The 25,944-nt window shown below is 44.6% G+C and overlaps 2 protein-coding genes across 5 annotated transcripts in view; one reads left to right on the top strand and one right to left on the bottom strand.

Moving 5' to 3' along the window:
* The window catches only part of BMPR1B (bone morphogenetic protein receptor type 1B), a 150,188-nt gene extending 145,672 nt beyond the window's left edge, over positions 1-4,516 (top strand). For all 3 annotated transcript variants that reach the window (XM_062637634.1, XM_062637635.1, XM_062637633.1), the window contains exon 11: positions 744-4,516. In XM_062637634.1, coding sequence (XP_062493618.1) covers positions 744-869 — 126 coding nt within the window. In that variant the 3' untranslated portion in view covers positions 870-4,516. The remainder of the gene's footprint in view (positions 1-743) is intronic.
* Positions 4,517-13,732: 9,216 nt separating this feature from the next.
* Positions 13,733-25,944, bottom strand: part of UNC5C (unc-5 netrin receptor C) — a 251,154-nt gene continuing 238,942 nt past the window's right edge. For both annotated transcript variants that reach the window (XM_062637631.1, XM_062637632.1), the window contains 6 exons: positions 25,627-25,795; positions 22,985-23,218; positions 17,986-18,135; positions 17,587-17,751; positions 14,504-14,682; positions 13,733-14,148 (listed from right to left, as the gene is read on the bottom strand). In XM_062637631.1, coding sequence (XP_062493615.1) covers positions 13,983-14,148; positions 14,504-14,682; positions 17,587-17,751; positions 17,986-18,135; positions 22,985-23,218; positions 25,627-25,795 — 1,063 coding nt within the window. In that variant the 3' untranslated portion in view covers positions 13,733-13,982. The remainder of the gene's footprint in view (positions 14,149-14,503; positions 14,683-17,586; positions 17,752-17,985; positions 18,136-22,984; positions 23,219-25,626; positions 25,796-25,944) is intronic.

Consider the following 25,944-nt stretch of genomic DNA (forward strand, 5'->3'; position numbering starts at 1 on the left):
GAGATGGCTGGGGAAGAAATCTGAGCTCTCCTGCTGAGCATCTGTAACGAAGCAAAGTTGTGCTCATGGGATTGGAGACGAACAGTTGAGTTACCACAGGCAAACCTGCTCTCAAGATACTATGGAGGAGGGCTCATTTATCATGTTAATTGGTACAGTTTAATGATGTAAAGTTTTCTACAGTCACAGAAGACTGGCTGCCATTTGGGAATAGCATTGTGTAGATGAATATTCTGCAGGTAGATGAAAGATTTAGGTGGCATGAGATATAGGCAGTTTGGGAACCAAGGGGGAAACCAAAACAACCTCCCTGGGATGGTTGAGGACTTGTGCAACTGGGCAGGAGCCATGGGTGTATGCTCACCAGGGGCTGGTCGCTGGCTGAGGAAAATGAATTCCACTGTGTTTGTACAGCAAAGGGCTCGCTCTACAGAGCCACGCTTGTGAAGGTCAGGCTGCACAGGTTTGGGGAAGGAGAAATAAGAAAAGTGCTCTTCTGGAGCATATATCCAAGTCTAGACTATAATTTGTCATACATTGTAAGAGGAATTGGCATGTTTAGAGAACTCTCCTTAATATACAGACAGCAAAAGCTCTTGAAAAGCAGTACCAGCTAGCATGTTGTCTGTTTTTTTGGCTGCCCTTAGAAAAGACCTTTTCCCTTCAGTTTTTGCATTGCTGCCAACTGCAGTCTGCTTTTCCACTGACCCAGGCGGGACTTTCTCTCCCGTTTCTCTCCTCAGTGCCTACGGCAGATGGGGAAGCTGATGATGGAGTGCTGGGCTCACAATCCTGCCTCCCGGCTGACAGCCCTGCGAGTCAAGAAGACACTTGCCAAAATGTCAGAGTCGCAGGACATTAAACTCTGACTTGGCCAGAGGCTGCTCTCATGAAGGCCCATGGAAAAGGACTTTCTCGTGCAGGCAGAAGAGCAATCAAAAGTCCTCAGTAATAAGTACCATCAATAAAGTCATGCTTAAGATCAGCTGTAAGTTTGTTTAACAGCTTTTAGAGAGACAATCCTTTGCAAAAAAAATCAGCTGAACTTTGACATAGAAGATCAGAAGAGGCTTGTCTGCCCTTGTTTACATGGGGAAATACAGTTTTAGTAACTGGTTTAAGATTATACATGTTGCTTTCTGTGAAAGCCACTTATTATTTTATTATTATTATTATTATTATTATTTTGATTGTTTAAAAAAGATACTGCTTTAAATTTTATGGAAATAAAACTTGGTTAGAAGTAAAAAAAAAAGATGTATATTACTACATTACAAAAAAAAAAAAGGAAGAAACTGCTGAAAATGAAAGCAAAGCAACTTTTTCATTTCTAAAGAGACTATTGCACTCCAGCTTTTAACAAAACAGGCAGGTGCGCCTTTGCAGCTCAGAGGAGCTGTAATGGGAATTGTCTTAGAAGTCCCCTACATGCAGAGATGACTTTCCATAGCCCTTCTTGTGTGAGTGGTTCTCACAGTATAGACATGAAGCCCGATTGCATTCCTGCCATGGTTAGAGCACAGGCAGCTGGGTTCCTATGGGTGGCTTGTCCCAGGGGAGATCATACTTCATTTGAGATAATCTGGAGCTGTATGAATATGTTTTGGTGTGACTTGTTTGAAGAAGCTCTTCATGTTTCCAGGCAATCTGATGAGTATGGTACTAGGATGAAAGCAAGTGCCCCTTTTCTTGGCTTTCTTTTTTCTATCTTTTGTTCCACTGCAAAATAAAATGCTTCGTGTGTGAGTGGAAATGAAGTACACATTTGGATCTGCTGGTGAGTTTGAAACTGCTGTCACGTACATACACAACCACTGGGTGAGAGGAAGTTCCTTGTGAGAAAAAATTACTAACTTGCTCTTTTGACTGTGTGAAAGTAAGGTATCCATCTATAACCACAGCTGGAAAGAAACATACGTGTTTCCTTTTTTAAGGGAAAGTGAAAACCCCCAAAATTGGGAATTTTGGGGTGGCAATCATTTTTCTTTAAGCAAGGATACCTGGTGCTTCCCGACTGCAGTAGGAAGTCCACAGGGAAGGAGTATGGGACTCGGGTGGGTGGTGAATGCTGGGCACTGTAGCCAACAGCAGGCAAGAACCTCCAGTGCTTCTCCCGCTGTAGGGAGAGGCACCACAAAATGAGCCATTTGCCTCAAGCTTCATTTATTTGCCTTACTTTTTCATGCGGCATCCCAGAATCCTCCCTACCTCTGGGAGGCAACACTAGGGCTGCATACCACATGGTTCCCAGCAAGACAAGCTTTTAGAGGAGAAGAGGAAAGGGAAACGTGTTGATGGTCTTTCCCTATTCCTCCTTTCTGGGGCTGCAGCAATTGCTGCGATGTTCATACCACAGAAGGGGAAATTAGAGGTGGAATATTCCCTGTGAAGTACTTTCTTTGGAAGGGCCCCTGTTCTTCATCAGATTATGAAAGCTGAGATGTACAGAGTTACCAGTTTACCCTTCTTTACCCTTGGTTTGGTTTTTAAAGTTTTTGCCTATGTCCTCTTTCACTAGATAATGTTCAGTTTAATCTTGAAATAAGTCCTTACAAAAATGCTGCTTTGATTATGCTAAGCCTGTTTCTGAATTGAAATAATTGCCATGCTGGATTTAGCCTCAGCATTTCTGTAATGCTTCCTTTTTTCCCATTTTGGACAAAACTGATTTATTTGTGGTAGGTAGGTATATAATTGGGGTTTAACTTCACAACTCCCTGAAGGTATTTCTAGCTGGAAAAATTTCCATTTTATAGTTTCAAGCTAACAGAAGAATGCACAGGTTCAAGAGACTCAGCAAGACCTCCATTATAGCTATTAAAAATTTTAATCAGGGATTTTTGTTAATTAGAGTGTTTTTTCCGCAGTGCAATTTTGCTTCCTGTACCCAAAAATACTGAGGAATACAAAAGAAAATCTCTGAGAGCTAATAGTACACCAAACCGTGGCTCTGAGGGGGCAATGCTGGTTTACCCTGTCCTTAAAAAGCAGTGTGCTTACTTGTCTGAGAGCAGAGTTTGCTCCTTTCCTTGCCTACCTTGGCTTGAAGATTGCAGCCCCAAATGAGAAGAGCCTAGCATCTCTTCACCTTTTTATCTTATTGAATTAAGCCACAGGGTTTCCACTCTCACTCCTTTCACTTTCATGCCCTTTCATAGTAACCAGCACAGCCCCAAGGAACTGGGTTTTTTCAGCTCTGACAAAGCAGATGGGACTTCGGTTGGAGGCAGGCTCAGTTGGCCCCACCTCTGTGCCTGGTCCCTGGAGGTCCTGGGTAAGTGGTTGTGCAGCAGAGATGCCTCTTCCCTTCTGCGTTTAGGTGTATTTCACGTCTGCTTTCCTCAAATACATTTTTATTATCATTATTATGGCTTTCCCCCAAACTGTTTTGGAGGGTGCTTTGCTGGCTGGTGGACACAGGGCACCTGCCATCAGTGTGTGTTGCGAGAGAAAGGAAGGGCCAGTTGCTGGTTTTCTGAACAAATCTTACCTTTTTTGGTCCAAAAGAAAGGGATCTAAGATACTGGTTGATAGGTTACATAAAGTATGTATGTTAAATGTTTGAGTTTTTGTGGTTTATATATATATACAAATATATATATATATTCAGTTGGGAGTCTGGAATAACTCCAGTGTGTGGATTAAGAGTAAACTATTACAGATGATAAAGCACTAAATAAAACATAGTATTTATTTATGAAAATGCATAAATGACAATTCACTGCAACGGTGCTGTATAGGAAAATAAAGAGAGCGATATATATGTGAGGAGACACACTCTGAGAAAGCAAAAGTTGTTTAACTAGTGCCTACCCATTTTCTCCCAGGACTTGAAAGGCCAGATTTTACCCTCAAGTCTACCCACCTGTAATCAGTGCTATTGTAAAGGGATATTCCTATGGCCAGAAAACAGCCTAAGGCAAGCATAAAAGTCATTCTAGCACTGTAACATTCAAGTTACCAGCTGCATGGTTGACTTTCTGCAACACTTACTGAGTATATTGTGGTTTTAGCAAGTACAGTGACTACAGGTTAGTACATTTATTTTGCCAGGTTTGGCCTTTTAATGTCACTTCCAGATTTTGGTAGTTTCACAGTTCACATTGATGAAGGCTTGGAAGTCAGTGGTGCCCACAAGTCCGGAAATCCAGCTTTGAAATGTAAATCACTGAAGGAAGTTTAGTTTAGTGACTTATTGATACAAATAAGATGGCAGAGGTAAGTGGGAGAAGAGGAAAAACAGACTCACCAGAAAAAAAGGAAGAGAGCTGCCATCTAACAACTGCTATCCTTTCTCTAGCACAAAGTTATTTCTGTTAAAGAAAAGGTTGACAATGTAAAGACTAAAAAACTAATTTGTGTTCTTTTTTGAGAACCAGTGCCTTATTAAAGCTGTAAATACTGTAATTAGAAAACCTGGGGAACAAACTGTGTTACATTCTATTTGTTCAAACTATATGTATATGGTTGGTTTAACATTCCCCCCAAATAAAATTGTTTCCATGTCGCCATGAAAGAGGTTGGTTTTACTTCTGTTTACTTCTCATGTGCTTGAAAAGCACCACCTTTGGGTTCAGTTTCCCTGGCTAGATTGTTTTGACCATGTATCCTGGGTTCAGCAGTAGCAGTCATTTTTCTCCTTCTTGGTAGCTGGTACAGTGCTGTGTTTTGACTTTCGGCTCGGGAACAGAGCTGATAACACCGATGTTTTGGTTTGGCCAAGGACTTTGTGAGCCTCATGCTCTGCCAGGGAGGAGGGGAAGCCAGGAGGAAGCAGAGACAGGACACCTGACCCAAACTGGCCAAAGAGGAATCCCTACCACAGCACGTTCATGCCCAGGATGTAACTGAGAGTTACATGGAAGGGCTGGTGCACTGCGGAATTGGAGGAGGTATCGGATGGAGCTTGGTCAGGCTGGGGGGGGCGAGTTATCGGTCAGCTGGTGCTGAGGTGTTGTATTCTCTTCCCTTGTTATTTCCTTTATCATTGTTATTATTGGTGGTAGCAGCAGTGATTTGTGTTATACCTTAGTCACTAAACTGTTTTTATCTCAACCTGTGGGAGTTGCATTCTTTTCAATGCTCGTCTCCGTCCCTCCGGGAGTAGGGGGAGGGCAAGAAGTGGGGGGAGCGAGTGAACGAGCTGCCTGACTGGTTTTAAACCACGACACCATGCCTCATTTTATGTATTTATTTTAAATACGATTTTCCATGTGAGCAAATAAATAAACCAGCAAGATGTTGCATATGTTTTCACTGGCATATAAAAGCATCACCCATTTTCACAACTCAGTGAAGAGAGAAATAGTAATTAAAATAGTGTTATTGCTAATGGAGCAGTCACTCACATTTTGTGGCTGATTATGTAAATCTATAGAAATTTAGCATTTGCATAATATTTTTGTGAGGCCCTCTCTTCCTTTCTTTCCCCCACATATTTATGAATCGTGACTATTTTTAACGGCACAAGAGGTTATGTGTGCACGAAGCTGTATTTTCTAGCCATGTGCTTCAGGGGGAAAAAAGTTGCAGCCTACATACATTGTCTCAGCTGAAATGTGGTGCTGCTTAATACTGAGAGATGTTGGAGCATATGCATCTTGACATATAGGGAGATATTTGTGTGTATTTGTATGTACAGCCTGAGCTCTCCTCTCATTCTGCACTGCTGTGTTGCAGCTCAGTGTTTCCTAACATGTAATCACCTTACCAGTTACATCCAGAGTAAATGTGTAAACAGCATTCTTCCCTTGAGCATCATCCTAGTGCTAATACAGACCCTGCAGCCCTCCTGCTTTGCCCCAGGCCACCTGTCATCATCAGCAGAGCTTTGCAGTTATTCTTCTGCAGCATTTCCACAGTCTCTCGGCCAGGCCACATCTACATGGGAAAGTCCCATGCTTGTTGCACATTATCCCTGACATGTCCCTGTATCCTGTAGTTTTGGGCTGCTTCTGCCCCTCCTTGGCTGCACAGTGCTGAAGGTGATGTGGTGCTCCAACACAGCCCGTCTGGGCTGCCCCTTCTCTAGCATGCTGCTGAGATAGGTGTTTCTGTAGCTGCCCTCTGTTTCTCCTATCCTGCTAGCTTTTCCCGCTAACTTTCTAGATAGGGCTTTCTGGGGCAGTCTTAGGCTCTCTTCTTGTTTTCTTCCCTCTCCACCTTGCTAGGTGCAAGACTAAAATTTAGCCTTGGGCTCAGCTACCTGTATTTTCTGCAGTTGCAGGCGACATTAGGATTGTTTTGCTTCCATATAAGTTCGGCAGAGTCATGCTACTTACTGTCCTGTGCCAAAGCCAGAGCTCTGCTTCCCTGTGAAGCATGCCAAACAGTACCTTTCCCTGCTTAGGAAGGAGAGCTGCAGTCCCACCTTCAGAGCAGACAGTTCCAGGAGTCTCAAAACAGCTAGAGGTGAGGTACATGAAGGAAAAGTCCTTGAAGACAGCAAGTCCGGATGAGGACCATGAAAATGATCAGAGGGCTGGAGTACCTCTCTGTGAAGACGGGCTGAGAGACCTGGGCTTTTTCAGCCTGCAAAAGAGAAGGCTCTGGAGAGACCTTAGAGCAGCTTCCAGTGCCTAAAGGGGGCCTGCAAGGAAGCTGAAGAGGGGCTTTTTACAAGGGCATGTAGTGACAGGACAAGGGGGAATGGCTTCAAACTGAAAGAAAGAGGGTAGGTTTAAGTTAGATATAGGGAAGAAGCTACTGTGGTGAGGCACTGGCACACATTGCCCAGAGAAACTATGGATGCCTCATCCCTGGAAATGTTCAAGGCCATGATGGGGGTTTGAGCAACCTGGTCTAGTGAGTGGAAGGCAGGAACTAGATGATTTTTAAGGTTCCTTCCAATCCAAACCATTCTGATTCCATGATAGGAGGGAATGGCTTGGCCAGTACAAGGCTGCAGGCTATAGCTAACGCAACCCACGGGGCTATCAGAAACAAAAGGAAAACTTTTGTCAATACATGTAGTTTGGCAATACATGTAGACAGGGTGAAAATAGTGTGAAGGACAGAAAGAGCTTGTCTCCTGTGAAAGCTAAGTATGCAAAGAGAAAGGCAGCCAGACACCGGGAATCTAAAAGCAGTGACTTGTGTCCAAAGTGAGCATCTTAATTTTGCAGAAACTAGTCCTGCCTGCAGCTCAGCTCTCTTTAACAGTGGCATTATGGTGGCCAAAGTTACCATTGAAGAAGTTATGATGCCATGTGTCCCCTGGGATACAGCTTTTCTCTTCATGTCAAAGCCCCAAGTCCTCTTCATATATAATCTACCTCTTCTTGTTATAGAGAAGATGATAACAGTGACATCTGAAAAAAATGAATAGTTCTCCCTTCATGTTGCCAAAGGTGCAGTGGCTTTTGCATAGAGTAAACCTGCCACTGGTGCTTGGCTGTAGCTCTGTGCCATACTCAGCGTATTTGATTAAGCCCAGTATTCCATCTGGTCTCAGAGCATCAGGTATTGGCTCAGTTAGCTGCCAGTCCTGCCAGACCCAGTTCCATTCCCATAGCTGCAAGGGGACAGCCACATGAGCTGGTGCCGCAGGGCCACCCATGCCTGCCCTCTTGCAAAGAATCTTTTGAGCAGAGTTTTAAAGAACTTAAATAAAAGGCTTCTCTTTCCTCCACAGCTTCCAGGAACTAAACAATTGAACACAAGGCAGTGGTGTATTTTTTTTTTCAGTTGCTTATAAATATAATTTATTACCTGTTTAAAAATTCTTTCTTACACTTTGTACATGTCAGGCTGACAGAATAAATGCAGGCATTTACAAACAGAGGGAAAGAGAAAAAGGGGGGGGGGGAGGGTAAGAGGCACACTCAGAACTAGTAAACCACACCTCCACTATACAGCAATACAAATAATGCAATGGCTAGCACTTCTCTGGTAGTAAGTCAGTTGTTAGAAAAGGAATTGCATAGAAGATACAGCAACAGGGAAATCGAAATCAAAACAGTTCTCCAGATCTGAATAGCAAAGAAAACAAATCCCATGAACCCTGGTATAGCTGAGACATGGGAAGCAGAGGGAGAAATGCAATACACCCTCCTTCTTGGCCCAGGCTGCACAGACATTTCATTTCCTATAGGCCCTCCTTCTTTGCTTTGGAAAGGTACCAAAGGTACCATCTTACATTTTTATTATTATTATTATTATTCAACATTTACAGACAAAAAATGTGTTAGCAAAAAAGTCTACCACACAGATGTGCCAAAACGGTAATGCCATAACTTCTCTGTCTTGGCTGTGTCACGCATCCTGTTTCAAGGTAGGTTATTGGCTCATGGCTCAGGGGTGTATTTGCAAGGTGCCTTACAAGATGTATGGGAGATGAGTGTTTTGCTGCGTATTCTGCCTAGTTTTGTTTACTTTCCAGACTGATTTTGCTTTCTATTCATGTTGTTTGAGCTCCCAAATTTACTTGCAATCCATAGCAAGAGCCAGCTGGCAGCAGCCGAAGAGGATCTTTGGGCCACACAAGCTTTTCTCATCTAGGGCTATTGTCCCACCAGCTGCAACTGGCAGCTGGAGGCCAGAGTGCCAGTACTCAGAGACCCACCTCACCACTGAGGGATGGCCCTGCCTGATTACATCCCACTTCTTCACAGGCATCCAGAAGTTACTCGCATGCCACAGCATGGGATGCTTTGGGAGAAAAGGCCAGGCCCAGGGTACAGCAAACATAGCAATTAATCTCTTTGTAAGCAGTCAAGGAGACTGAGCCACTATTAAATACATTTAACCAACATCACAGAAAATGTGAAATACCTATTTGGTGATAGAGTCTTGTGGGAACTCTGGATTATTGCTGCTTTTTTGTGCAGGCAGAGCTTATCAAAGGATTTTCAGATAAAGGGATTTTCAGATTTCAGGGAGCAGGTGTCAAGCTTAAAGGACAAGTAAGTAAATAAACTAAATGCGGCTATTTCAATTGAGGAGCTTGACCTATCAAACTTGAGAGTTTATTTCTGTGGCTTTGGTTCAAGTCCAGTTCTAGTGCCTTGCCAGGTTTTATTCTGTTGGCTCTTGCAGTACTGCTTATTTGACCTTGCAGTGATGATACAGCACTGAATTTTGACCTTCACCTTCACAAGCAGAAATTGGTCATAAGAGGATGCCCACAACTAACATCAGAGTTAAAAGCATCCTGTGGTAGGTGTCCTTTGTTTTCGTCTCTGTATGCATGTATACACACACACACACCACATTTCTGTTAAATTCCCACATCAAAGGATGTCTGAGATGATACATGCTTCAGCATTTAAAATTCTGCAGTGCAGCTCATTTTATGAACTTAAGCTACTCATATACAAGCTAGGAATGGACTGTGGTGATGACCCCAAAGTCAAACCTCATTGGAATCCCTGTGGGAGAAGGGCCAAAAGTTTGGTTTCCATTCACAAACTAGTCACATCTTTGCACTGCCTGCCATTAAGTAAGCCAGCCTGCAAACAGTTACTTCGTGGACAGAGTAATACCTGAAAAGACTTCTGAACACTCATTAAGATAGTTTACAAAGTGCCCTGGACATGAGATTAAAAGAGAAACAAACAAGAACACCTCACCAGTATAATCTTGTTTAGAAGTAACCTCAGAGCTCTGGTAACTAACTACTTGGCTAGAGCATTCAATGGCCTAAGGACATCCCCTCCACCCCGCCCTTTCCCCATACCCCCACACCCCGAAACAAGAAGGAGAAGCAAGAAGAAACTACTGTAGGTAGCAATAGAAGACATTAGGACACTGTCCACAATGAGGGGCTTACAGCATGTAAACACATTTATTCTATATGTAAGCAACAGAAAGAGTGAGAAACCCAAGGAACAGAGATGTTTTGCTCCATGGGCATCCCAGACTCCAGTATGTCTCATGACTGTCTGCATTTCTGCCAGCAGTACAGGGAAAAAAAAAAGATTCTTGGTCTCCCATGGAACGAATCCTGACTGAAGAGACCCTCACTGCCTCAAAACTTCTGAGATTCAGTAAAGCAGCACTTAGGTCTTGCACTGTTTAGTGAGATAGATATAGTGGATCAGCTGTGATCAGAAAACTCTCAAAAATCCCAGCCAAACCCCAAACTTACCCTATACACAGACAGCCACCTTTACAAGAACACAACACAAGAGGAACTGAAGAAAAAGTCAGGTGTAAAGGACTGCTTCCAACACTGTTTCTTACTTGGAAAGAAAAGGTTTTCCTTGAAGTCAGTAGATATGTTATATATATTTATATAATATATATATTATTTATAGCGCTAGCAACCAACATGTAATGAAGAGATGGTGTGAAGAGCAGCAACACTGCTACAATACATAGCTGAAGGTGGACAACTAAGAAGATAACCATTAAAAAAAAAGTAATAAATGGAGGATAAGAAGCTTGCAGCCATTTTTTTTCTTTTAAAGCAGATGTGCTTCCCTGACATAAAATGTTACAATAAGCTGTAAGAATTGGTTCTGTCTGCCAGACTTATTTGCCCTGTTAAAGAGCCACCACATGGGAGAAAACCTTTCCCCAAGCGATGTTGCTTACTGTGGCATGCTGGAGCTGGAGCACAGCCCCACGAGATGGCACTGTGTCCACGCAATGGTTTTTCTCCCACCAAAAGTAATCGGAAAGACCTGATCTGGCTGCCCTTGCATCTTTGCTTCCCACCCTCCCTCCTTGGGGCAGCAGGATGGGGATGCTGAGGGATGCATGCCACCAGCCTATGCCAGAGCCATCTCCCCAGGCACATACCCTGCCAGGGAAAAAAAAGGGAATTAGAAAACCCTGAGCAAAATAAATGCAGAGGGAGCATCAGGTGAGGTGGGAGCTGCTGTTAGCAGCAGTGGCAAAGCAAAAGTGTGGAGCTGCTGGGACAACGTGTGGTGGTGACTCTGTGGTGGAAGCTTGCCCACCCCTGGCAGCCTCTGCTCCCTGTCAGGGCTGAGGCAGCTGGCACAGTGCTGTGCTGGGACCCTATAAAGGCTGATGGAGGAAAAGCTGGAGAAACCGTTCAGCACCTAAGTAGGGAAGGGAAGGGAAGGTTTCTGAACACTTGGGATGGAAGAAGAGCAGCTGCATTTCCCAGCAGTAACACTGCTGCCAGCAGTGATGTTTTTGATCTCCATCCACGTCCATGAATGCTCCTCATAATCAGAGCATGTCTTTTCCTCTCAGTAAATCCCCTTTACAGTGACACTGCAAAAGGAAAATACTCCAGAATACTTTAAGGCTGTTGCTCGTCTGTTTTTTCTTGGATGAGGCATGGGGAGTGGGTCAGAGAGCTGGCAAAAAGATCATCAACTGATAGCGGTAACTATGAGACACTTTCCAGCAAGGCCCCAATGAGAAGGCTTCACACACTGCCCACCAAGCAAAAACTGAGAGCTGGGAGTACCAGCGAGCTTGGGCATCAGCTAACAAAGACTGAGCTGGAGAGGATAAGGGACAGAAGGACAGTTTGGCTCATGCATCTACCTTGGAAAAAGAGCCACACGGGAAGGATGCATGGGAAGGGTAAAGAAGTACAAACTAAATACAACCGTGGTTACACCTGAAGATGCCACAGGAGGGAGAAAAGCTGAGATCTATCTTTTAAGGGTTGTTTTAGAGCTCCAAGGTAAGTCAGAAATGTAAGAAAAGGGCAGAGCTGGAAGCCCCAAGGCTTCCTGAAGCTGAATGCAAGATTTTTGTTAAATGCCACAGATTTCCATTAGCATTGCAATGGGCTGCATCAGATGCCTAAGGTGAAAAAGATGATTGTTGTTGAAAGGATGCCCATGGCATCTCCACATTAAAAGAAGGTGGGCTTACACAGGCAAAATGCAGACATATGTTGAAAGTTAAAATGTATGTCCTCCGGACTGAGATGCTGGTTTGCAATCTGCTGGATTACCTTTTAGAGGGAAGGGAGAGCTTTATGATTGCTGCCCAATGGTCAATCAAAACCCCGCTGGTGTCAGGGAGCTGTGAAATTAAAAGGTCCTAAGCCTGTGAAATGTCAAATGGGAGAAAGGGCAGATGGAATTTTCCTTTCATTTTGACCGATGACATTTTCAAAGTTACCTTTAAAGGCGCAATCTGGAAAGCCTTGGGGAAAAACAAAACCAAAACCATGAAAGAAAACAAGCCATCTCCAGTCTTGGGAAGCACACAGAGTGGGACCACATGCACATGTGCACAATATGCACAGGGCCTGGCTGGAAACCTGGAAATGACAGGCTGGGGAAGAAAGCCTTTTTGCACCAGGAGAGGACAGACAACCTGGCAGTAAAACTACTGCAGTCCTACGCACTGTCATGTACCAAAGAACCAGTCTTTTCACTGAGCAGAAAACAAAATACATGTGCAGTGACAACTGAACAGGCAAATTTGGCTCCCTTTGCCAAGTTCCCACTTCAGCTGCTTGTGGTGGACAAGAGGGACATGGCTGCATCTCACCCAGAAAAGACCCAGCAGAGGACTCCCAGTTAGCCTGGACCACCATAAACATTATGGGATCTGGTGTGTTTCTGTACAGTGAGTATCTGCAGCTCTGTGGGAGCTGCTGGCTCTCAGATCGCTTCAAAGCAAAGCAAGACATATGGAGACCCACACTGAATGCACAAATCAGCGTCAGTGCCTCCATGTGCTTACACCTGTGTCCCTGATCCAGTGGTCTAAGTGTATTTGGATTGGGAGGCTGTCACTGGTTCACAGCCACCTTGGGACAGGATTGCTTCTTAGAGCAACCTGGAGGCACCAAAGTGGTGCTAAACATCACAGGGAGGGGTGCTGGGTTGTATCCTCTATGGGTGCAGATCAGTGACTATAGCAGAGTGTCACCAGTTTATACCACCTTTGCAACGGGCATGAAGCACAGAAATGCTAACATGATGTGAGCAACCAGTGTAGGCTAGTAGAGGACTTCGGAGGAAGAAAATGGTGGCTGGAGAAGGGAAAGACAGATGTCTTGCAAGATGTTCAGGAAGGGGACAACAGGTGCCATAAAAACTGGAATGGTTCATTCTGCTGCTGACAAAATTAGAAATAAAGTAATAATGGTAACAATAATAATATTAATAATAATAATTATAATCCTTGTACTAGATACTAATTAGTAAATAATTATCATAGCAACTTCTCTTTTTTCTTTCTTTTCTGGGTTTCTTTCCCCCCTGCTAACCACTCTGCATTGCATATCAAACCCCCTCATATTGCACAGGGGTGCAAAAAGGTGTTGTTATGTTGCGAAATGAAAACTGACTCCAAACCTTACGTTCCCTGCTGTCCTATAGCTATTATTCTCCACTCAGCCTCAGTGAGACTGCCTCAGGGAAGGAATAGGACTTTACGTGTGTTCCTGCTTAGCACCCAGAGTACCTGCTTTCTAGATGCACCTTTTAACTCTGGTTTTCTGGTTTGCTATTTTTTTACAAGTAGGTCTAGGAAACAGAACAGTGACAGGAGGATCATTGTGAGACAATTAATGTGCAGAATTGTAGCCAAAATCTGAATTCACCAGAAACCAATAAGCTGAAATAGCCACAACCAACTGTCCATAGCCTTGTCTAGAATGGCTTTAAACAAAAAATATAAAGAGCCATGGACAGTCTCCTTACCCCTGTCCAGAATTTGATGTAAACAACATCCATAGAAACTGAGATTGTTAAGAAAGTTTATCCATACATCTGGATAGCAATAAAAAGCGTTTCCTAGGAAACTGTAAAATCCTGTACCAAGCAGCGTACAGCCAAGCCGAGAGGAACATTAGTTGATTTATATTTTCAAGGTACAACTTCACATGATTTCTTTTAGATCCTGTGATAATGTACAAGGAGAGCATGTGTGAAGGTCAGGGCTGGTTTTTTTTCTGTTTGTTTGCTTGCTTGCTTTCTTCTCTGCAGTGCTTCTTGTGTAACTCATTGGTCTGGGTTTTCATTTCAATTCTCGTTTGCAATAACAGGGCATTACCGCTCCCTGCGTCTGTCCTTCCTGTCCACGCCAAGGCTGCATCAGTAATTTCCTTCTGCTGCCAAAGAAACAACGGTTTCGTGTCTTCCCATTTCTTCAAGAACCGCTGCCAGCATGCTCAGGTTGCCATCAGGGAAATTCTGGGCTTCCCAGAGATCCAGTATCACCCCAGTGGGACTTGATTTTGTAGCAAAATAATTTAGGTACCTGCAACAAGCCAAAAGGAAATATGTTTTTCCAGGTGCATGAAGGATATCTGAGTTCGTATGGCAGTGTTCAAGGCCAGGCTGGACAGAGCTTTGGGCACCATGGTCTAGTGTGAGACATCCCTGCCCATGGCAGGGGAGTTGGAACTAGATGATCTTAAGGTCCTTTCCAACCCTAACTATATGATGATGATTTCAACGCATCCCTGTTGCCAGTGCTGTCAAGGTCCTCACCTCATGTGCTGTCATCCTGTACTCCTGCTTTCACTCACCTCAGCAGGATTTTCACAAGGACTGGATTGCACATCCCTCCCTGGGGGCTTCACCACCCGATCCACATAGACAGCCCCACTCACCTGTCCAGTTTCAGCTTGTGGGCCAGCATCCGCCAGTCATGGCCCCTCGTCTGGGGAGCATCCAGGCTGCTGCACAGCTTCTGCCTGATTGGGAGGGGGATGCTGAAAGCGCTGGGCCCTACTATGGTGGTGATGGTGCTTGCTGAGTCCATGGGAGGATAATCGATGCCAGTAGGTTCCTGACATTGGAAAGAAAGACAAAAATCAACAACAGTTTTGCTACTGAGTGAAGAGATCACTATAGATTATACCCTCAGAGCCTCAGTTCTTTCACTTGTATTAGCATTTATGTTAGTCAGCTGAAAAGGAGAAAGAATTATAACCAACTTTGAGCAGACAGCAGATTTTTTTTTCTCCTTTTTTGTTTTGAGGGTGAAGATTACTATGGCTGGACAAAATTTAGTCCAGCTTAATTAATCACTTACTGGAAATAACGAAAGATCAGTACTTTGACACATTTTAGAGCAAATTGCTACTACTGGGGCAGGACTGGGCTCTCCTGGCTTGGCTGGCAAAGGCACCTTCCTGGAAGTCCCCAAGCCCCCTACTCCACACTGACCCAGTAATGGGCTCACACCACTGACATCTGTCTGGGAGCACCCAGTCTCCCGGAAGCCTCTGATGCTGGGCAAGCCAGAGACAGTCAGTTAATACTGCCCCAGGCACAAGCTGATCCCTCATTTTTACATGGCTCTAACTCTGTGCTGGAGATAGATAACTGGAATGTGTGTGCTCATACTCTTTTATACACACCAATTAATCCTCTTCCCCTTTTTAAGTACATCTTTTTTCCTTTTTTTTTTTTTTTCCCAAGAAATGACGTTTATGGAAGGTTTATGCCATGCTGTAATGTCCTCAGTTAACAATGTCCAAAGCAGTGCTGAATACTATATCCCTACTTGGGTGCCAAGGGCCTGCATCGCAGACCAGCCACCCCAAACCCACCGCTTCAGTCAATGAGCTACTGTTCTCTAACTGCCTGGCAATGGGGGTGGCCCAGGAGCTGGCAAAATGACTTGTATGCCAGCACTGCTGCCTGTGGGCTCACCCATGCTGCTAGGTCAGAAGTGGCTGTAGGGTGGTGACTGATAGCATCACAGATCGACAACCTTCCCTTCTTATTTTAGGCCAAGGGATGCAAGTAACACATTGAAGCAGCACTGCCCTGGTTCTCGAGGTGGCCTGCTGCCCCAGGTGCATCAGGATTGCTGCAGAAAGAGCCCAGGTATTTGTGGTGATGCCCTGTGGCGATTCACCCTTTTGGGTGAATACTGACAGCATGAGATAAAAAGGGGATTTCAAAAACAAGTGGTGGGAGAGATCTAATGCAGTCTTCCTCTTGCCTTGCAAATATGCGTGTTTTGGCACTCACTGCATTTGTAATTTTGAAGTCCCAGTGGAAGACACTGTATAAAGCCAGAATAAGACAGTTGAATCTGCAGAAGTTTTACATCCTTTAAAGGGGACAAAAGAGAAAGCCCATAAAGGGAGGATGCAGGAAACTAGTAACTGTGTTACTGTATGTTTACCATAGGGTGACAGAGGCAAAGAGGTAGATTCAGCAATGAAGAAAGGTGCCAGTATGGTCCTGCAATGCCTAACCACTAGCTGGACACCACAGCCTACCCACAGAAGAAAATGTGAGGAAGCACAGCTAAGGTTTCCTGATGTCTGATCTGGTGCCTTTTTCACACTTCTACAGGCATACACAACAGTTTCCAGATTGCTGTTATTACACTTTGTACTGAATTTGTCATCAAATTGTCTGAATTTTAGAGTTTTTTTCTAGTTTACACAGCCCTATATGCCAGCCCTTAGCAGCCCAAGGTCCTCCTGCCCCTTGTTGGGGCTCAGGAACATCACAAGATGTCAACCACAAGGAGCAATTTTGCAGGAGGCAGCCTTGATAACAGTGATATTATTCACTCCCTCTATTCAATCCTGATGGATGGGATCACAGCACAAGACAAGAATATTATCCAGTTCCCTCTGAATCTATTACCAGGCCCTATTACACACAACCAGCTGAAGATGATTATAGTGTACACTTGCATTTCATTAAAGTTACTCTCAGTTCTTTTCTCTGCGAGGTTAAATTAGAGATTACTTCAATGCAGCACTTATTACAATAATTGTTTATGATACTTTGTTTTACCATCTGTCTTTAATGCTGTGTAGTCCCCAGCTGAATCTGCAACCTTATACCCACTAACCAAGCAGATGTTATGGGTAATATTGTACACTATCAGGGCCCTACAGTACAAGTAACTTTCATCAGTGGTCTCCCGGCCCTTCCCCAAGTCAGCCAGCAGCAATTGCTGCCCAAGAGCCTGCTTTCACAGCTGCTAAGGGAAGCTAAGGCATAAAACCCACCAGCACATTAACTGAAGTCAGTGCCACGTCACACCTGAACATGTTGCTTGGTCTCAGCCCTAAGCTTGACTGCCCCAAGAAATGAAGGTTCTCTAGATGCTACATAGCATTGGCAAAAATGTTCCCAAACTTACGTTTTCCTACTAGAGAATGTCAGCCATCAAAAGAAAAAGTGTCAAAGATAACTGTCAGGATATGTAGCAGTAGCAAAATATGAGTAGAAAAGTCTATTGCAACTAGACCATCTGATACTCCCTATTGCACAGCTGTTACTATGTGGGATGAGAGGGGAGTGGCTCATGCAAGCATATGGTAATGACATTTTTCTATTCTTTCGCCCCCTTCAAGGAAATGTCAGGCATGATGGTCTTGTAGCCTGCCAGGAAAGAGGGCCATGTGGTGCTTTGCAAGATGCATCAGGGAACGGTAGGCAAAGAGCTCCTTCTCATAAACACAGAAAGGTGGCAGTAGCATGGAGATCATAGCTGCCGTCCTCCCTCCCTTGAAGGGAGGATGCTCCCTTCCAGATTAGAGAAACTAAGGGAAAATGCAACAGAAGATAAAAAAGCAACAACATAATCCATCCCTTATATCCATCCCAGCAGTCAGGAGGAAAAAGGGAAGCACTAAAGAGGTAGCAGTGGGAAAGGATATACTTCCTTAGTCCTCCCATGTTCCTGCAATCAGATAAATGCATCAGTGTAATTTACCTCTGAGACAGAGCAGTTGAGCTGGAAGATCTGCCCTTCTCCTTCGACCTGCCGGACACAGAGTTTGCACACCAGCTCCAGGGTATTCAGGCTGAACCTTTCCAGTGTGAAGGTGCAGTGCAGGTTCCTCTGGCATCCACTCCAGATGTGGTAAAAGGGAATTTCCTGAAAGATGAAAGCAAAAAAAGTATAGTCAGGGGGTGGTGTGGGACCAGAGTGGGGATGCAACAGGACTAGAGACTGTGGGCTCCATGATACTGTCACTGAAAATAGTCCAGGTTAAAAAAAGTCCACAGGACTGTAACCTGGCATCTGGTGTTTTTTAAACACCCCTTTGTGCCACTCTATTTCTTTAAGCCCCATTGCTAGTATCCAGTGTGAATGGTTTGTGATGCTCACCTGGTATTTAGCTGGCAGTTTGCTCTTCCAGAGAGAGTGGGCAATGTCGTGAATGGACAGGCGGAGGTTGTGGGTGCTTCCCTTAAAATACAAAGTTTTGGGCTCCTCCAAAAGCTGCCCGCCCATCTGCTGCTCAAGCTGGAGGACCTCCTGCAGTATTGTGATAAAAGGAAGAAGGTGATCAGGTGTCATCAAGACAGAACACTTCTGATTTTGAATCTTTTGATCCCTTGAGATCAACTGCTACAGATGTTGTAACTTGTGTAATACAGAAACAAATAATGCACAGGCATTGCACAGGATTCTGTTTCCCCATGAACTGCATTAGTGGGTCTAAGTATAATTTCAATACAGAAATATATTAGTCTTCATTGATCACCAAATTGGACATGTTATGGTAACATTACTGTTTTGGTTTTGGAAGCTTTTATTTGTGTAGGTCTTGTTGATAAGGGGCCCACACATACTGTTGGTCCTTCAGCTTGTGGCCTCCTGGAAAACTGCTCTATGACAGAGTGATAGAGGAGGTAACAGATGCTTATGCTCAGACTCAATTGTCAAGCAGGATGGTGTCAAAACAATGCAAGACACTGTGATGGAGCATTTTGTACATAGGAATACATAGGTTCACAGTTATGAAATACTGTTCTTTTAATTAAAAGCCAGTAAGCCAAGAGCCTGGTCTTTTTCTGCAGCTAAAAATAAATACATGCCTGTAACTAATGAGACCACAGTGGACTGTTACCTACAGGATAATTGTAGTCCACGTGGAAGAAACAAGTGCAAAGGCACCTGTGTGAGTCCCATTAGAAACTAACACAGCCATTCTCAGTCATATTTAATTGTAAAAGCTAACCAACCAGTCTCACGTGGCCAAAGCCAATCGCGCACAGAATAAGCATGCTCAAGTATGCGGGCACTCAAAACCAGGATGCTACACCAGGCCAACTAAGGAGCCTTCGTTTTAGCCCAATATAAAGTAGACTACTCTTGATCACATTCAGGATCTAGTTAGCACACAAAAAATGGTCCAACCCAGCACCTGGCAGATCCTGAAGCTAAAATGATGTTTGTTTATCAACCATTAGAGGAAAAGAGACAAAATCAGAAAACCTTTTAGATTAAGGTTATGCCAATGAATCAGTTCCAGCTTCTTTCCAGTGCTCCCTAATTACCTGTCAAGATGTCTAAAGAGCAATCGATAGTAATTATCTGATTACTATAGATCTTCATTATGTCCAAATTACCTCCCTGGAAGGGCCAGAAGACTCACATCACTGCATGAGCTAATTGCAGATGCCACCTCTCAGGCACACAGGGCACAGGGGCCAAACTGCTTCTGCCCATGCAATGCCAGCTCTGGGTGCTGCTCTGCTGTGAGGAAAAACATTGCAGAGTGATGTTGCATCATCCCACCCACCAGATTTGGGGGCCTAGTTTCAATATCCCACTTTCAGGAACCACCCTTGGTCACTGTAGCCCCTCTACATGCTCCAACTGGAGAATGCTGAGCAGCCAGTACTTCTCCCATGCCATTCAGCTAATTAATTCAGAATTAATTTGGAGCCATGATTTCCACAACCCTTCAAACCTGCGGGCTGGCCCTAGCTATACAGCATTTTATTTAGAGCAGTGTTTATCCGGCTGGCTGGTGCCTCTGTACCCTCCTCAGCCAAAACCTGAGCTGCATGTTGCTTGCCCAGGGCTGTGGTGCCTCTGACCACCCTTCCCATCATCTCTCACCACTCCTGTGAGCTGGGACTTACACTCTTAACACCCTTCCTAGGAGAAGAAGCTGTGTAAGGCATTGCTCCAACATCAGCATCACCAGGGCAGATACTACCTGTATTTGGAAAGGGCTTCTTCATTAATGTGGCACAAGCAAGCAATGGTGTTCAGTCTAAGCTGTTGCCTTTCTTCATTAGAGAGAAAAATACTCATTAAATAACCAAGAGAAGATCACATGCCTCTTGTGCCTTTTTTGGTGTGTTTGTTGAGGACACTTATTGTGCAGCATGAAGCAGGTTGGGGCACTCCACCCTGCTATAGCCTGAAATCATTTGTTCCTGGTGTCAGAGGCACCATTTCTATGTGCCCAGCCGCTCAGCACTCACCACACTGCCACGCATGGGTGGCATACCTCAATCTCAAAGCCATACATGAATAAACAGAATAAAGCAGCTAGATTTCTTAACAGTTACCATATTATTAGGGTTTTTTAGTTTTGTTTGTTTTTTTTTTCTCAGCAGACTAGCTTGGGCATCCCCCTTGAAATGCAAAACTCAGTCTTAAAAGAAAGAGGCCAGCGCTCAAAGTCACAGCTACCCTCAACCTTCCCCCAAAAGCATTTTTGTGAGCATCCCATCCAGGTGGCTCAGGACCCTGTAGGGCAGAGGATGACACACACATGATCAGCACTGAACTCACTCTGCTTCACAGCCTCAGGAACCCTGCCAAGCCATTCCCACAATAACCGAGCCCTTATTGATGACAAAGTCATTACACTTCCCTACTGTATGTACTGTGGGTGCTGTCAGTTCAGCAGCAAGCACTTGCGCTGCATGATGAGAGGGAAAAGCCTGCTGGATAAATACAGCACTGTGCCTTATACAGCAAATGCTTGTCTTCCTTTAGTGGCTGTTAGGATACATTCAGCATATGGCACACTCATTCCAAGTTGTAAATAATAACAGAATGCGTTTAGTTGCCTATTAAAATAAACACATAATCCCCTACAAAGGCTCTTCCAAACCTCAGACATCCCATCATGGTAACATTTCACACTGCTCTTCCCTCTTCTTGCCTGGAGCAGCCAGCCCCAAGACACCAAGATACTGCACCTGGTGCCTCACTTGCTGTCTACAACTTTCCCTCCCTGTCCAAATTATTTTTAACCTCAGGACCTGCTAGTCCAATCCCATCTGCATTCCTTGTTCTGCACAGCTAGAGGTAGCTGCCTGGTGAATGCCTTCCCTGTGGCAACATAGCAGTGCCAAGGACCTCATCCCAGCATGGCTAGGGCTGCTGCGGTGCCAGCTGTTGTGAAAGGCTGCCACAAACACCCAAACTTTCTTTCTAAATAGTCATAGTTTGAGTCTACACAACACTGTTGCACTGGTTTGTACACACTAATTTACACCCACTGATAAGTGCTCAGCTCTTTCATCTACACTTAGCTTAGTAGGGTAATTTTTCTTAAACCTTCTCCTTCCCAAGACCTTTCATTTTCAGAGAAGTGCAACTGAAACATTCATAAGAGTTTGAGGCTAGCAAGGAGGTATGCTTGTCCTCCTGTAAATCACCAGCTAGCTGAATCTTACACCTCATGGATGGCCTTCAAGTCTTAGGGAAGACATGCCAAAAAACCAAGAAGATTAAAATGGGCATACTTTGCTGTAAAAAAGCATTACGTATGGGTGGGAGGACAGCTGCCTCACTTTGCTCACCTTTCCTTACCAAATTACAAGCTCACTTTGGGGTCTACCTGCAGCAGAAAACTGAAGAATCGCCTGCTCCCCTCCCAAATGCTGGCTGCAGCTTCTCAGGTGAAAGATGGTCCCTCTGTGTTTCCCTGCATCTCTCCTTATCCCTTCTGCTATTGCACTGAATTGGATTAACTTTACCTTGCAACTCCCTCCACAGTCAATTAGAAACAAACCAACAGCTCCTGAGTAGCACCTAATTGGATTCCCCCAGATCTGACTGCATTAGCTGTCTGTCCAAGGCCCCTCTGACTTGTTTATTATTACCTCAGGCCTTGATGAACCCGTGGAAAATTGTATTATGCAGTACAGGCATAAAACCATTAGGACCCTTGAAGCTTGGTTGCTATGAAAGATCCTTTTCACTTTTTTTAAAGAGGAAAAACAAAAGGGAAATTAGACAAGAGAAAATAATTGTTTCTAAAAGCCTGATACCACCAACGTATTGACAGAGGCCAAGCTCTAAGGCCCTGTAGAGACAAGACTACACTAAAGTCACTATATGACTTCTTCTACCCTTATATATATAGCAGAAGAGTATCCCCCCAACAGCCTAGGCAGGCACGCCTCTATATCAGATAGTACTGGGGAGGAAAACAGAGTATGCCATTTGCAGTGATGGAAAGTCACTGCTCCAAAAACCACAAACATTTCCCAGCCAGTGGATTTAAATCCCAGTAATTCCCATGTACAGCTGAGGAAACAAAAACATACAGCACCAGGATGACTCTGCTTCGAGGCAGGCTTTGAACTCATTTTGCTACGAAGAGGCACTTGGGAAGTTGCACTGGTTATGACTAAAGAAAAAAAACCCACCTTTTAATACCTTCCTCTGTTACATGTGCAGTTGGAGCTACATATTTCATGAGTGCATCTATTATAGATATAATCTATAAATACAGGTATTTATAAAGAGAAATAGCAAGTATGGTTATCTATCTGCTCATCTGTATGTAGTAAGTGTGTGTGTGCATGCCAGAATTATTCAGTGAGAGTAAGGTTGTATAGCTCGAAACAGCAACAGCTTTGGTTTATTTCAGTTGCGAATTACGAACACAAAAAGCTGCATGCGAAGAGGTGCAATAAAGCAGTATAAAAGCAGGCAGTGATTAACAGCCCAGAAGCTTCTTTTATCAACTATTTACAAAGAAGCATTTAAATGTTTCCCCATCTCTGGGGAGCTGGCACTTAGCATTAAAAATACATGAATAACGAATGAAGCCTTGTGTGTCTTATGGCCTTTTAATAATGCAAAAATCTTCGGATTCAGGATATGATACAGGTAAACAAAGGAAAAAAGACTGGTAGGCAGAAAATAGTGTGAGATCCCTATGTAAAGGAGACTTTATAGTATGTGAGGGTTAAATTGTGTAACAGCAGCTTGGTGTCAAGCTCTTTTTCTAATCAGAAAAACAAACCAATGGGCAGGAATGCAGGGAGCAGAGGGTCCAGTTACCACTGTGACTGCAGTCCTGCTGGAGAGGGAGAGGGAAGGCAAGTGAGAGAGCAACAACTACCTTAAGGGCATCCTGCGTGTCATCGAGGCAGTAGACCCGGACGCTGTACTCCAGCGAAGAGCAGGACAGTGGTCCAAAGATGGCCAGTTTGAGACGTTTAGCTGCTGCTTTGGTGATTGACTGTCCCACCAAGGCATATGTGCTGAGGGTTTCTGTCAGGATATGGCAGGCCTCTGGGTCCAGCTGAATATAGCAAGGAGTTGTAAAGTTTTCCTCCCCGACCACCACCACATCCTAAGGGAGAAAGAGACCAAGTTAGAGCTCCTGACCCCTCAGAGCTATTCTCCTTTTAGTCAGCAATACCCCTTTCAAGCCTGGATGATGCATAAATTGCTGTTTGCACCTGATGCATCATCCAGGATTGAAAGGTGTATTGCTTTCAATGGCAAGTCCTTGCCGTTTACACCTTAGATTAATAAAGATTTACAATTCCTGATTCTGGCTTTTCTTCCACATAGGCACAGAGAGGGAATGATTTCTCTGGGGTGCTGGTGGTGATGATGGTGGTAGAAACTCTTCCTGTCCTCACTCCCTTAAGACTTGTGACTCTTTCCTCTGGGCCCTGCAGCAGCTTTTAAAGCTCTGAGCACTGTTAGGCAAACAATGAAAATATCACAAATACTTTATTGAAAAAGATATTGCAGAACTAATCATTTGGTGACCATGATTTAACATCAGTTGAATCAGTGGTCACAATGCAAATAAACAACCACCCTTCCCTTTCTAAGCATGATAATAAGGAGTTATAAAAACTCAAGGAAGGGAAGTGACCTCTGCGATGGCCAAGTGCCACAACTACCTGAAATATCACCTGCTGCTTTGTCAGATTAATCCTCCATGGGGAGACTGCAGGATGAAGGAAAAAAATACATACAGCCCAAATGCAGACAATCTCCCCACATTGAGGAGGACAACAGCTCCCTTGTTAATTTCTCCATTCAACCCTGAGTGTAATATCCTGCACACAACACAGGTGTTTTCAATGGCTTTGAGAGAGAGCAGAAGTGAAAAGGCAGCAACGGATGATGGCCACCTCTTGCAAAGCCACCATGTGCCACATGATACTCAGTGCAACTCATCTGTTCCATCCCTGCTGCCTGCAGGTCTGCAGCACAAGGTGCACATCTGGCTGTTGAGCAGAATGGGCTCAACTGAAATTTGGTGTTAAGCTCGGGCACCCTGGCCTCAGGGAAAGAAAATGTGCCATGTTTGTCAGAGCGGCACAATCCTTCTGGAGGGCAAGGTGCTGCAGTGTTGATTGCACCCTCTATGGCCACACCAGCAACCGGCTGTGGGATAAGGTGCTGGCCTTGAGCTATGCTGCAGGGGTGTGCATGCATATGCATGTGTGTATGCACATGTGTGCGTATGTGTGGGGCTCAGCTTGGAGGAGCTGCTCCAGAACAGAGCAAAGGAAAAAGATCACCATGTGGTGACCAGAGACCCTGTAGACACTGCGGAGGCTGTGCTGGCACCAGAGTGTGTGCACGGCTGGCAGAGCAACCGCTCTGTCAAGGGCAGGAGGAGGATGGAGAGAAAATGAAGAGGTGCCAGTAGCACACAGACACGAACAAGGAACATATGTGTGGTGCCAAGAGTCAGGCTGGTGGGGTGCAGATTAGCTGGCAAGACAGACCTGCGTTCGCTGCATGTTCCTTCCCAGCGTGAAGAAGAGCTGGTGACACAGGCAGAGGGACTAATGAAAAAGCTGGTTTAAGGCAACGCTGGGCACAGAGCTCTTGCTGCTGTCAGCCCAACTGCCCTCAAAAGCCTCCCTGACCTTATTAAACCCACCCGTAGGAGAAAGTGCCCTTGCCAAATTAATTATGTGAGAGCAAACTGGTGGCAGCAGGTACCCAGGAGCACAGGACTGGAGAGGAGGGCTTTGCCAGGACAGCACAGCCTTGCTGAAAGCATCACTTTATGCTTCAGTTATAGTGGAAGGCCCTTCTGCCACCGTGCCCCAGGACATCTTCCTGCTGCAGTACTGGCAAGGAAGCACCCCAGGCTCCCACCAAGACTGCACTGCGCAGCAACACTTGTGCAACTTTCCTGAGGTCACATGGTGCAGAGTTGGATCCTGGCTGCATCAACTGAATGAAAGTGATGCTCCACCAATGTCTTAGGAGGGAAAAAGAAAAGTAAGATAAAGTCTGTGAGTTTTATTAAGCTGGATTAAGTCTTGGTGCTGAAGCACGAGATCATTTGCAGCATTATTTTCACTTTCTTGAAAACAGACTATGAACCAGGAGAATGAAAACTGTTTTGTAAAAAACATTTTCTTATTTCTAGGGTTAAGTAAGAAATTCTTTCAGCCACTGCTTTTTATTTTGCCTTTTCCTTGTGTCCCCAAGACTTTGGCACTACATCCTGCCACAACCAAAAGCCCAAGTGCCAAAATCTTACAGTGAAGGCTATTTGATGGAAAATAGCTAGAAATAGGAGGCACCAAACTGCCCCAAGAAAGCAGCTCTGCCTGGGGAGTGGGCAGCAGGCAGCTTTGACACCTGGTGTTGAAGGGCACTGCTGCCTGCTTGTAGCAGCTGTGCATCTCACACAGAAAACTCAAAATACAGCAGCTGAAGGACTAGCAGAGAGCCCTGTGTGCAGTCAGTACACAAGCTGGAGCTCCTGAGCCTTACCTCCCACGGCCCCTGGGCAGCCTGGTGCTTCAGCTGGATTTGCCAGTCCTCCGTATTCGGTTCTGCACAATGGTGCATGGTTAAAATGACAGGCCGGGTTAGCAGGGCTCCTGGTGGGCCACAGCTCACCACCGGTGTCAGCAGGGTCTGGCTGTCTTCTATGGGTGGCCTGATGTTGGAACAGAAAAATGGATACATTAAATGAGCTGAAAAAGGCAAACCAGCATATTCAGGTATGTAAAAGTAAAAAGATTGTGCAAGCAAAGAATGGCAGGGTTTGGTTTGGGTTTTGTGGCTTTTTTTTTTTCCAAATCACAA

Source organism: Pezoporus occidentalis, unplaced genomic scaffold (genome assembly GCF_034315485.1).
Source record: "Pezoporus occidentalis ecotype Australia unplaced genomic scaffold, CSIRO_AGI_Poc_V1 ctg53, whole genome shotgun sequence".
In the NCBI taxonomy this organism is placed as follows: Eukaryota; Metazoa; Chordata; class Aves; order Psittaciformes; family Psittacidae; genus Pezoporus; species Pezoporus occidentalis.